Genomic DNA, 13,982 nt, shown 5'->3' on the forward strand with positions numbered 1-13,982 from the left:
TGCCTTGTACCTACTCTGTAATATATCTTATATATACCTACTTATGCGTGGGTGATCTTCCCCATTAGGATGTAAGCTTCTTAAGAGTAGGAACTACTTTTTGTTTTTGTCTAGTTCAGTGCCTGGCACATATTAAACTCTTATTAAATACTTGTAGATTGAAAATTTGTTCTTTCAAGGTGTCTTCTAGCTCTAAGATAAACAGTTCTGTTAAGGTAGTAAGATGTTATGCTTCTTTAAAGATGATATAGTAAAGGAAAAGGAATTTCTGATGCTAAAGCAAATTTGAAAGTAAATACCCAAAACAAACCATCTCACTTAGAATATTGTTATTTTTTAACCAGTCCATTCTTCACCATGGAAATTATGCTCATAGTGAAATGTGTGAAATCACCAGTCTCTTCTACTTGTCTGCCATTAATTCCTCCTTATCCAAGTAGCACATGAGTATCTCATGTCATTTCTCTTTCACGGGAGGAAAGAGCTCACTGTGTCTCTAACTCTAGCTCATGGAAAGTAGGCTCTGACTGCCAAGGATAAGATAAAATTATGGAATCAGTTTTCCTTTTCTGTGATTTGTATGCTCAGAAGAATGTTTGCATTCCAGGTCCACCAGCCACAAGGACCTTCCTTTCTCATGCAGGCCGAATCACTGTGTTCCAATAAGCGCCATTCTAGGTGAACCACTTACTACCTGCGTGATCATGGGGAAATCACCTAACCTCTCTGGACTTCGGTTTCCTCATCTGTGAAATGAGGAAGTTGGACTAGAGGATTCATAAAGCCCCTTCCCCGGTAATTTAGGTTCAAGACTGGAATGAAATGAGATGCTTGTAGTTCATCTATCAATCAATAAAAGGGAATTTACTTAGCCAGAGCAAGAGAAGGATATTTAAGAAAGATATTCAGTAAAGACATCATGTTGATTCAGCTGACCTCAGGTCCCCTGCCTCTGAGCTGCCCATGGGGTTCTGACAGTCAAACATCAGAGAGGAACTGTAGCTCCATATGGCTTTTTGTACTCAGGTGACCAGAAAGCAACATTAAAGTAACAATATGTACCTTTAGTTCCTTGAGTCAGTTTATTTTCTAAATCAGGGATTCTTAATCTGAGGTCTGTGAACTCTAAAAACTCTTTTTTTTGATAACTACTTTTCAATATAATTGTTTTCCTTTATTTTATTTTATCCCTTTTTAAAACATTATTTTGAGAAGAGATCAATAGGCTTCACCAGACTACCAAAGTGGTCCATGACCCAAAAGAGGTTAAGAATCCCTGGACTAGAATATGCCATCAATATCTTTTTGAGAAAAAAAATCTAACAGCCCACGTGGCAGAGGCTCGGTAGATATTCTTCCTTCCACACAGGTCTAAATCTACGATCATGATTCGTGAAACTGTGGGGATTCCCCCACAGGCTGAGATTTATGGGGTGGGGGGAGCTGCTACTGATTTCAGAAGAACCAAAGGAGATAACTGGAGGCTAAAATACAATTAGCATCAGCATGCAACTCCCTGATCCTCCCTCATCTCATTGCTACCCTCTCAGACTACTTGCTGTGCTTGTATGGGGCCTCTGGAAGTCTTCCTTCTGCCTAGGTCACTAATGTCTCAGGCACCTGAACCAAGGCTTTGCCCATGTTCCTATGGGTGGTCCTTCCTTCTTCACCTCCCCTTTGTCTGTCTGATACATGACTTACACCTGATTCCTCCTCTCCTTTCATCTTACCGCAATCCCAGTAAATTTGAGGAGAATCCATAACACTGATAACCTGATAGGGTCCTGCTACCTTCCCTTTCTGGGGATTTAACTGATACAGGATAACAGATGGCCAAGACTTAAGCTGACAGATCACAGCAGCCTCCAGACTTAAGAGTATGGGTCATATGGAGCATACACAACACATCTGGGTTCCTTCTGCGGCCTCCACTGGCCAATGACTAGCTTTCTAGTGTATTTTAATATGTATGCTCTGATCTTCCAAACTTCTCCCTCCCTCCCTCTCTCTCTCTCTCTCTGTCTCTCTGTGTCTCTGTCTCTCTTTTCTGTCTCTGTGTGTCTCTGTCTTTCTCTGTCTTTGTCTCTGTCTTCCTCTCTCCCCTTCTCTCTGTCTCTATCTTTCTCTGTCTCTCTCACACAAACACACACACACATATCAATGAGCTCTTGCGGAGCAAGACTTGATATGGGCAAACATTACCATGGAGATGGAATTGAGAATCTGATGGCCCAGTGAAATTCACTCCTTCCTCTGTATTACGCCATGGTCTATAACCCCGCCCCCCCCCCCCCCCCCCACCGCCCCACCACTGAAGCCTTCCTTTTCTGTGTCCTGCTTTATTTCCTTATGTGTCTGAGGGTTAATCATTTTTGGTAGAGAGCTTTTTGCGTTCAATTTTTCTCTCACCCAGAAGAATGTATATAGTCACTTGTGTGGTATAATAGATAGAACAGACTTGAAATTGGGAAGATCTAGGTTTGAGGGCCACCTCTTAAGTTTCTTAGCTGTATGGTAATATTTCTGAAAGCCTCTCAGCAACTCTGAGCTTTATTTCCCTCATCTGTAAAATAGGGATTAATAAGATTTGTAGCATCTGCCTCATGGGTTTGTTGTGAAGATCAATGAGATAATGTCTGTAAACCACTTTGCAAAGCTTAAATCACTACATAAATATGTTTTTATTACATGTATATTTATTATTATATTATATTTAATATTATATTATTAAGTAATTATAATACTATATAATAATAAATAATGTATTAATATTATATATTATATTTAAAGTTTATCAGGAAACAAACTGAATAGTTTAGTTGAATATACAAATCAGACCTGAGTTTTCTCTACGTGTGCTTTCCCCTGATACTGCATACCTTTGCACACTTAGCAACCAGTATATCAAGATAGGTTTAAATAAGCAAATAATCCAAGATCCTGGTTGTTCATTTCCCTGGGTAGCTCAGACATCTGGATTGCATACAGCTGATGTGTTATAGATTGGTATTACTGCTCTCATATGTGAATGCTTAATATTTTAATCTAATATTTCAGGAGAGTGGGGCCTCCTTCATCTACATCCTCTCAGAGGATACAAGCGTGCCTGCCGCTCACTCTATCCTCTGTAATTACCAAAGTATATATTCAAGCTTTATTGAATTATGGGTGAGCTTTTAAATAAGAGAGGCACTCCTTTAGCAGGGTGTACAATTTCTTCCCAAAATCTACCAGTCTGAAAACCTAGGATCACTGAGCTAGAGCTGGACGAGACTTTTGACTGAGGCCATCTGGTCCAACTCCCACATTTTACAGATAAGGAAGCAGAGGTCTGGAGACTTGCTCAGAGTTACACAGGTGGTAAGTAGCAAAGTCAGGATGGAAATCAGGTTCTTTAACCTAAACAATGCTCTTTGCATTCTATCACTATACTTCCCTGTGGGTACTGGTAGATAACTTTTTCACCAACTCTTTTCATCAAAGGTTTCCCTTCCCAACTCACCCTCTCTTTGGATCACTACTATTAGAAACACTGCTCCCTTCCCTCCCCCACCCCCAACACACACACTATTGTGGGAGGAGGGTCTGACAAGGTTTGGATTTGAGCTCCCGATTTCCTTGGGACTGCCTGTTTAAAAACGTGTCTCAGAAGCTACAAATCTTATATGAATAATTATGGTCCTGAGATTCTGGTTTGGAGAAGTAATCTGGTGTAGTGGACAGAGCATTGAACTAGAAGTTAGGAGACCTGAGTTTGAATCCTGCCTCAGAACACTTACTAGTTGTGTGATCCTGGGCAAGTCACTTAAACTCCCAAAGCCTGAGTTGTCTCATCTGTAAAATCAGGATAATATTATTTGCAACATATATCTCACAACGTTGTTGTGAGACTCCAATGAGATAATGTATAGAGAGTACTTTAAAAGTCTTAAACTACTATGCAAATGAGTAATTAATTGTTTCCCATTTTTATGGATATTTCCATGTCTCCATCTTGCTTTTCCTGCCATCCTCTAACATGCCCCTCACCACCTCCCAATTTATTTCAGGCCTCTGGGCCTGTGTTTACTTCGACAGATGAGGCTGGAGATAACATCGAACTCAGTTCTATCTCCCACCATGCATTGCTCACCTTTGTCTCCTTTGGTACATGTCCTTCCGTCTTCTTCTCGGATGTAGCCCTCCCGACACTCACAACGGTAGCTGCCCAAGGTGTTGACGCAGATGTGAGAGCAGAGCGTCTCATTGCTGGTGGCACACTCATCGATATCTGTATTGGAACCAATGTCCAAAGATACTTAGAGAGCTTTAGAAAATAGATTTCCTAAGGAATAGGTTATGTCGAGTTGGGCGTTCTGTCCAGATGACTTTTTTGCACAACCTCAATCGATGTGATTTTGGATAATCAATTAATCATTCGATCAGTAAGCAAGCATTTATTCAGTGCTTACTACTTGCCAGGTGGGTAGCTAGCTTACTAGCTGTGTGACCCTGGGCAAGTCACTGAACCCTCTTTGCCTCAGTTCCTAATCTGTAAAACGTTCTGGAGAAGGAAACGGCACAAATATTCCAATATCTTTGCCGGAAAAAAACACCAAAAGGGGTCATGTTAGTTAGTTAGTCAGTTAGTTAGCACAGGTGTTGTGCTAAATGCTGGGGAGACAAAGAAAAAAATAAAAACAGTTCTTACCTTCAAGGAGTTTATATTCAAATGGGGAATAAAATGGGAAGCTAGAAATATGATCCATCCATGAAAGAAACTCTTTTCAACTGCCCTCATTGTGGAGACATCCAAAAGCAGTGTGTTCTAGGACTGGTTCTGCTGCTAGCTATCTGCGTGACATAAGCTTGGTCACGTAACTTTCTTATACCTCAATTTCTCCATTTATAGGACTAGATAATAACACCTGTTTTAATTACCCCTACCAGTTGGCTTAGTTTGGAAAATATTTTGAAAGTAAACATATGCCAAACAAATACAACATCTGCTTACTATCATTATTAGCAATTCAATTGGCCTAATTTTTATTTTCAAATGTCCGGGTAAGTTGAGGACTTTTTAACGTCCTCTTTTGCTGATGTGGAGTCTAAGGGTAAGAATGTCTTTTTCAATTAAAAAAAAAGACTGAGTAACATAGCTGGGAAATGTCACTGTCACTAAAAAGAATCTGAAGATCATTGGGACTTCCATGCAGAGTGCTCTCCCTGTGAAATTTGGCCCATCAGTGACCCAAAACCTGAAAATTCCTCCCTCTGGACTAACAAGCTCCTCATAAGCCTTGAAAATGAGTCAACAGGGCTTTCAAAGCCAGGGTCATCTATTCACATCACGGATTCACTCCCCTGCTGAAACACAGGGAAAGGAAATGTTTTCAACCCATGGGAAGGTGGCAGTGGAGGGGTGGGGAGAGTGAGGAGTCTTGAATAAGCTTCACGTACACAGTCTGTAAACAACTCCAGGTGCCAGCAGACAGAAGCAATGATACTGGGGCTTCAGACAGTGCACATGTGTTGGACAGACTGAGGCTGGGTGTGCACTCTAGGAAGCTAATGACATGCAAGTCTGATGCATGTTCCAGGAGCTTCCTTGATGTGCTGCCAAGGGCCTTTCTCCCCCTCCCTCAGCTCCCAGTGACTGCAGGTAGTATAAGAACACTGAAAGTGGGAGCTTCATTGGCTAGGTGCCTGCCCTTCATCCTCTGCAATGCACAGGCTATGGGACCATTGTAACATCACAGCCTGACACTTATTGGCAGTGCTCCAGTATTTCAAACTGACACATACCCTCCTGCCTCCAGCTGCCCACTGAGTATGGCACTGCCTGAACTTTTCACCTATTGGTAATGTCAAAATAAAGGATGAAGCAGGTGAAAACAAGCTTCAGATTGATCTTTATAAGCAATGTCAATGGTTTGCAGATTCCCAAAGTTATAAGAATTAAGGAGTAGGGTAGAAAAAGCATGCTCAAAATTGAAAAATAAAAAAATAAAAGTTTTGTGCTTGGGATTTATTGTGCACCTAACAGGACACAGTTCTCCCAGATGTGGAAGGGACCACAGACTAACTCTATAGAGAATGTCCCTCAAAAAGTCTAGAAAGCCTGAAGGAGGCAAAGCCAAGCATAATAAGGACAGGCTACATAGTGAAACTTGGCTTCTTTTCCATCTTGGTTCACCATGCTAGGAGCACAACATCCTAGACTTAGCACTGAAAGGGACTTTAAAAGTTACCCAGTCCCTCATTTCATAGATGAAGAAACAGGGACTCAGAACTTAAGTGACTTACACACTCAAGGTCACACAGATCATAAGTAACAAAGACAAGATGTTAATCCAGGTCCTCTAATCCCAAATCTGATTTTCTTCTTCTCCTGTATAGTTGACCATAAGCTATTTTCCAAAGAGACTTAGGGAGCCAACAAATGATGGCACTGGCATTTAATCCATGGATAGGTTTGTGTGACAGTGGGAGGACAAGATGGTGATTTAATGATTTCTTCAGTCACGTCCAGGATGTTGGCCTCCTAAGCTTCCTTTCCCTTGGTTCCAAGCTGCCTGCCACATGTGAGTCTCTTCCCTTTTAAAGCTGCCTGTGCTCTATAGCTAATCTAAGGACAAGCTTGTTTCTATTTGGTTCTCTGGCTCAAAACTTTCTTTATCATCTATTTTCAATTTCATAATGAATTTGTTGTTTCTTTTTCCTCTTCCCTCTGTTTATTTGTTATTGAATAGTTAAATGGTATCAGCTGTATACATGAATTTTTCCTGGAAGTGGTCTGAGAGTCACTGTGGATATTTCCATAATCACAAAGAGTCACAACTAGTATGCTTCTAAGTGGGATGCCAACCCACAGAGATGAAGATTTATGGAGAGGAGTCAAAGGTTAGTACGATTCTTAGTCATTAGAGACCTTACAAAAAAGTGCTTGACCAATGGAGATGCCTATGGAAGATGAAGTAGATTCCCTCAAAAGTGGCAAACTCAAGAAGTTACCCAACATACCTAAGCAGTAAGGCTTCACTTTGTTTCTGTGTCTCTCCCGGTCATACCGGTACCCTGGATAGCAGGTACATAGAACTCGGCCAAAGTTATCTGTGCATTGCTGTTCACAAGGAGCCTCAGAGCACACATCGTAATCTGGAAGATGGACAAACAACATGCAAAATCATTGGCAACAATAATCCTATGACAATAGGGACTGTGATATTTTGAGAGTATATGATTAAAAGGTGGAAAATGGAGAACTAATGTTCTAGAGCAGTGGTCTCCAAAGTAGAGGCCATAGTGCCCTGGAAGATTGTGATCTGACTCAAAGGAGTTATCACAGAATCAATGTTCAATGGGTAATGGAATCAATCAATGAGAGGGTTGGGAAAATGGGTCACATTCTACCCTCCTCTGATAGCCAATCGTGGGATTTGTCTCTAAAACAACCACAACTACTATTATACACCAACATTTCTCCATTTCGCCTTCTCTCCTTAGTGTGCAAATTTGTAACTTCTCCTCTTCTCCCCTAAGAGTTGGCCCCTTGGGATAGTTGTAGCCTAAATGTTACTTGGGCACCCACAGTAGTAGCTATACAGGTGCCATTGGGAAAATCTCTCCTCACCCAGAATACCCTTCCTCGTTTCCCAGATCAATTCTTGGCTGCAGCAGGTATCCCTTAGAGGGTGGACTTGGCTCTTGGGTCAGTGACTGCTGAATAAAGGCGCCAACTCCCCCTTTTTTATTTTGAGTGGGACAGACAAGAAGGATGATCAAGCATGGATGGACCACAATATGCCCTACACATCTGATTATACTTTATTTCCTCTCAAACCCCTTCCTTTTCTGAACTTCCTTGTTTCAGTTGAGGGAACTACTAAGTTGAGGACGCTCTGAAGGGCCCACTCCCTACACTCTATTCACAAAGCCACAACCCTAGTTCAAGTCCTTACCACCCCTCATCTACAGTACTAAAATGGCTTTCTAGTTGGCCTCCCTCTTTCAAGTCTCTCCCCATTCCATTCCAGTCTCCACTCAGCTGCCAAAATGATTTTCCTAAAGCACAAATCTGATTGTGCCACACTCATGCTCAAAAAACTCCAGTGGCTCTATACTGACTGTAGAATCAAATGTTATTTCATCTTTATCTCATTACTAGGACAGTGGTGAGCTCATGTGTGTTATAATGAGTATATATATACATTTTATATATAAGTTAATATACATATATTGGGGATATGTGCTCTGTTTTTTTTAGCTGATAGGGATACATGATCAAAAATGTTTAGAGACCAGTGCTTTAAAGTATGTTTTCCCAAGTTGGTTCTAACCTAAGAAAAGGGAATGAGAAATTCAGTCGAGGAAGAAGGAGGAAATTAAGTTTAACCTCAATTGGTGGTGCTACTTGAAACACTAGAAGACAGAATTTCTCACCAAGTATCCTACCTAACTTTGCAGATTTCTAATAATTCATCTGCAGTTCTGGTCCCTGGCCCTGCCTGGTACACTTTCCAAGAGCCTTCGTTACAATGCCACATTAGACACAGAGAGCTGGAAGAGACCTTAAAAGTTCACTGGTTCTATCCTCTAAATTTCACAGAGAAGGAAACTGAGGTCCTGGAAGGTAGATTCATTTGCTTAAATTTACACAGCTAGTAATACATAAAAATCCAGGGTTGGGTTTTGGTTTTTTGTGGGGGTTTTTTGTTTTGTTTTGTTTTACCGAATACAATGTTTTCCTCCAAATAGAAATCCCATTTATTAAAATTCTGAACAACAGAGGGCTTCTTTCCTGGGTAAGGAGACTGGTACACTTTTTCTGGGCACCAATGGCCAGAAACACAGGCATTTTCCATCTTATGAATCATGACGTTGTCTACTGCTTCAACAATGCCGTTAGGGTCCACTCTTCCCTTGCCATAAATAGTCTCATTCTCTGGCAGACCTAAGAGCTGCAAAACTTACTGTTGTCCTTCTCCTGGGCACACAGCTGGAGAGCAAGATTGAGATTTTCAGAGTACAATGGCAGGAAGAAACACGGTTCAGTGGAAAGATTACTGGCTTTAAAATTAGAGGACTTGGGTTCAAATACTGCCTCAATTACCTGTGCCTCAGTTTCCTCTCACCTGTAAAATGGGGAGGGAAGGTGAACCGGGTGGCTTCTGTGGTCCCTTACAGCTCTAAACCTATAATCCTCGCCAACCCTGGTCTCCTCTGGTAGACCGGCTGTGCACTTCTCTCAGGGACAGTGGACTGAAAATAGAAGACTTCTGGGATGAAGAAGTTGGTACATTTGTGAAGGCTGGTAGTTTTTTTCTAATAAACTCAAAGTTGTTTGGGACCAGGGCAGCCGTGGTGGTCTAGGTTGCTGGCTAAGCTGGTGGATGAGCAGCCAGTACCACAAGGTGAGGATGGCATTCCAGGCCCAGGGTTAGTGATAATAGCTACAATTTATACAGCACTTTTGAGGTTTACAAAGCATTCTACATGTGCATATGATTCTCATAACAACCCTGAGACATAGACATAATAATATTAATAATTTTTATTATTTTGGTGAGGCAATTAGGGTTAAGTGCCCAGGGTCACACAGCTAGTTAAGTGTTCAGTGTCTGAGGCTGGATTTGAACTCAGGTCCTCCTGACTCGAGGGCCAGTGCTCTCTATCCACTGTGCCTCCTAGCTGCCCTGAGATATAAATATTATTGTTATCCTCATTTTACTTAAGAGAAGACTGAGAGTAAGAGAGGTCAAGTATTTGCCTGGGGTCACATGGCTGGTGAGTGTCTGACAGATTTTAAATCAGATCTGGACTCCAAGTAAACGCTATCCACTGCACCACCTACTTGTTTAATGGCCCTGTTTCCTTCACATACTGGATCAAGCAGCCGAGCCAAGGCTGCTGCCCCTGGTACATAACACGGCTTCCTCCTCCATCACCATTGCTAAGCTCCCCCAAGTGCTCTTTTCCCTGTACAATGCATGTGCCTCATTGATGCTTCTGATCACAGCAATCTGAAGGTGGACCAGGCTGGTGTTACAGGTCATTTTTTCCATTTTTAATCTGAAAGCTGGGGTTGGCCAAGAACTTCTATCTCACTTTGCTGTTCTCACATAGGAGTAAAGGCGACGAGTCTGACGGGGAAAAATTCAAAGGAGGCCTTCAAAACAGAAATGTCTGTGGGTTCTTGTAAGGAGCTTACAGCTTTTGAGTAGGATAGGGCAGTTGGCCCTGGCCTATAAAACTGTATTAATCTGAGCAGCTGTTCTAGTGGCCAGAGAGACTTAGTACATCCCCTTTCGATTCTCATGAATTTAGTGACTGGCCTTTTTTTTCGCAGGGTGCTTGGCTCTGACCCAGGTGCTAAATAAGAACGATTTACTCCAGACTCATGTCCAAGATCTCATTAATCACTGTACTACCCTATGGGTGCTGACAGACAAACTGTTCTTGGAAGCTCCAAGTCTGGCTTCATTCTGCTATAGAGTGAAGGTAATATGGGTGGGCTGTTAGCTATGACATGGGAGGAGAGCCTGTTTTAACACTAGAAGATGATCTTGAGGTTGGGCAGTGTGGCACAATATCACAGGGTTTGGAGTCAAAGGACCTGGGTTCGGGTTCTGACCTGGCCACTTATTACCTAGATGATGCCGAGCAAGTCACTTAACCTCTCTGTGCCTCAGTTTCCTCATCTGTAAAATGAAGGAGTTGGACTAAATGATCTCTAAGATCTAGACTTATGATTCTCTGAACTATGGACTAGGAAGTTTTCTAGGCTTGAGCTTATTCCTCACAGTCACGGGTTCTGCCGAATCAATGCCCATTCCTAAAGGGATGCCAGCAACTCTCCTTTCTCTAATTCCAAAAGGGCTCTTCTAGTCACCAAGTAGCTTTTAGGGTGAATTTGTGAGTTTCCATTGAGCAGCCCTGGTCTCAGTCAGGCATACTTGACTCTGACTGAGAATCACCGCCACATGGACAAAGTTCTGTGCTTTCTCCTTCTCCAGTGCTGCACCTTCTTGCTGTGTAAAGCTTCAACTATTGGCAACCATGAATTATTTTCCTCTGTTCTGCACTGCCAGATGTGGTCATCCATCAGCATCTGCCAGGGAGGGGGAAGTGAAGAGCACTTAGCTTGACCATGGCTTTGATGATCACTCCTATGCCAATTTGACTATTGTTGGCACAGGAAGGAGAGGGGCCAGATGACTGAGGTTTCCATCCACTTACCCATAAAGACATCATGGCATAGTGGATAGAATACTAAAGCTGAAGTTCAGAAGTCCTGAGTTCAAGTGCCACTTATTTTTCTGAGTCTCAGGTAACTTGGAGGCAGAATGGTACAGTTAAAAACCATTGTCTTTGGAGCTAGATGATCTGTGCTTGAATCTGGCCTCTGTCACTCCTTGTATGACCTTGGGCAAGTCACTTAACTTTCCTAGGCTTTAGTTTCCTCATCTATATAGTGAAGTGGTTGGATTGGAAGATCACAAAAGTTCCTTTCAGCCCTAGGTCCTATAAGCCTATGAAATCATAGGTGATTTGTAATTAGCATCAGTGGAGGAGGTTCACACACCCACAATATCATAGTTCTTTGATGTATACACTAAGGCATGATTCCTTATGATGCATAAGTAAAAGCCAGGAGCATTCCAGGGGGTTTAGAGGAAGGAAAACCAACTAAGTCATTTAAATGGAAATTCATGAATGGTGGGATGGATGGATCCCCTACTCTGGGTGTTTCTTTGGGTCATATTTGGTAACTACATGCCCTGGTTCTCTGCAAAAGGGTAAGAGAAACTAAAGCTTCCTTGTTGGTTTGTTGCTCCCTACGCGGGGAGCTGGGCCAAAAAAAGACTGGTTCATAAGGAGTAAGGAGAGATGGCTTCTGGTCTCTTTTGAGGCAGTTTCTTTGCTGGGACAAAGTCAGCGCCAGCTCTTTCTTGGATTTCCAACAGCAGCGGAGAGGATTTTTTTCCCTTTCCCATTGCCCCATTCCTTCCTCCCCCAGTATCTACATACACACAACAGCAAGAATCTATTTTTTGCCTTGGATGGCCTTAGACTAGATCTGAAATTCCTGGCTACTTCTTCTGTTCTGCATTTCTTTCCCCAAGCACATCACCAGAAATGTCCCAACTGTCTACCCAAATCCAAGCGGAGTGCTCCTATCCAATCCCCCAATACATATGAATTCTAATGGGGAATTTATGTTTTTTTGATCAGGCTAGGAGACAGAAAAAAAAACTGGGACACTTAGGATGAGTAGAGAAATTCAAGGGTCTGAATTCCAGTTGGGTAGATTCCTGTAAGACAGGAAATAACCTTGGATGCTTAACTTGGCTGAACTTGGACATTTTCCACCACCTCATCTAGCATGACTTCTTTCCAATGTGTTCAACACGGCGAAAACATTATTGACAAGTTTAGAATGAGTCACTCTGCTGTCCTGTGGAAATGCTCACTGTTATTCATAACCGTATACAGAATATGTAACAAATGAATACAAAATAATATTTGGAGTGGGGTGGGGGGAGACACTAACACCTAGGGGCATCAAGAAAGGCCCCAAGTAGGAAGTGGTATCTGAATTGAGTTTTGCAGGTAACTAGTGATTTTAAGGTAGCTAGGTGGTGCCACACTGCATAGAGTTACTGGACCTACAGTCAGGAAGACTCATCTTCCTGAGTTCAAATCTGGCCTCAGACACTTGCTGGCTGTGTGACCTTGGACAAGTCACTTAGCCCTGTTTACCTCCATTTCTTCACATATAAAATGAGCTGGAGAAGGAAATAACAAACCACTCCAGTATCTTTGTTAAGAAAACCCCAAAGGGAGTCATGAAGAGTCAGATATAACTGAAATGACTGAACAACTACAAGTGACTTTAAGAGGTGAAGCTGAGGAGGGAGTACCTTCCAGGCATGGGAGCCAGCTAATACAAAGGCAGGGGCAAGAAGGGCCATGTATAAGCAACACCAAGAAAGGCAGTGTCTGGAATCAAGTGTACAGGAAGTTGAGTGGGAGTAATCTATAATAAGTCCAGAAAGGTAAGTTGCGGTCAGATTGTGCAGAGTTTGAAAAGTCTAACGAAGTTTGTATTTGACCTTGAAGGCAATAGGAAACTCCTGGATCTTACTGGTCAGGAGAATGACAGGGCTGTGGTTTAAGAATATCACTGTGGCAGCAATGCGGAAGACAGATTGGAGAGTGAAGACAGTTGAAGCAAGGAGGCCAACTGCAAAAAGAGACTTCACAGAGGTAAAAACAAGTCTTGGTGACTGATTTGATACGTGGAAAGAGGAAGAAGAAGAATCAAAGATGACTGGAAGTTTGAGTCTGAATTCCTGGAATTGTGGCACCATTAGCAGAAACAGAAGTTGAGGAGAAGGGTAAATTTGGGATGATATGGAATAATGAATGAGTTGTAGAAATATGGAGCTGTTTAAGGTATTTGTGGAATATCCCTGTAAAGATATCCAGTGAGAAGCTGGAAATGGGAAGAGGTTGGAATTGGACTTAATAGATTTAGGAATCACATGCATGGGGTAAATTGAAGTCATGGGAATGGATGAAATAAATGAGGGAGAAAGTATAGAAAAAGAATAAAAGAAGGCACAAGTCAAAATCTTGGAGGACAGAGACACTTAAGAGAAAAGGCAGAGAGAGGAAGTGAATTGACTCTATGAGACAGAGAAAGAGCAGTCGGAGAAGTGGGAGGAAAACCATAAGGATGTAGTGTCACAGAAACCAAGAGAGGAAAAAGTAGTCCATAGTATTAAAAGTTACTGATGGGTCAAAAACCCTAACAGAAATTCAGAAAGAAGTATACAAATGAACACATAACTCTGCCCAAGATTATATCAAGATAGTATAGTAAAAACTTTAATACTTCCCAAATTAATTTATGGACTAAATGAAAATACAAAATGATTATTTTGTATAATTAGTTAAAGCCATAAAATTCATATAAAAGAAATAAGCAATAAAATCAA

At 41.8% G+C, this 13,982-nt stretch overlaps 1 protein-coding gene across 1 annotated transcript in view; it reads right to left on the reverse strand.

The window, feature by feature from the left end:
- Positions 1 to 13,982, reverse strand: part of CCBE1 (collagen and calcium binding EGF domains 1) — a 65,785-nt gene that overhangs the window by 29,853 nt on the left and 21,950 nt on the right. The window contains exons 6-7 of the mRNA XM_036746308.1: positions 7,003 to 7,137; positions 4,133 to 4,270 (exon numbers count right to left, since the gene is read on the reverse strand). Coding sequence (XP_036602203.1) covers positions 4,133 to 4,270; positions 7,003 to 7,137 — 273 coding nt within the window. The remainder of the gene's footprint in view (positions 1 to 4,132; positions 4,271 to 7,002; positions 7,138 to 13,982) is intronic.

Source organism: Trichosurus vulpecula, chromosome 1 (assembly GCF_011100635.1).
Source record: "Trichosurus vulpecula isolate mTriVul1 chromosome 1, mTriVul1.pri, whole genome shotgun sequence".
NCBI lineage: Eukaryota > Metazoa > Chordata > Mammalia > Diprotodontia > Phalangeridae > Trichosurus > Trichosurus vulpecula.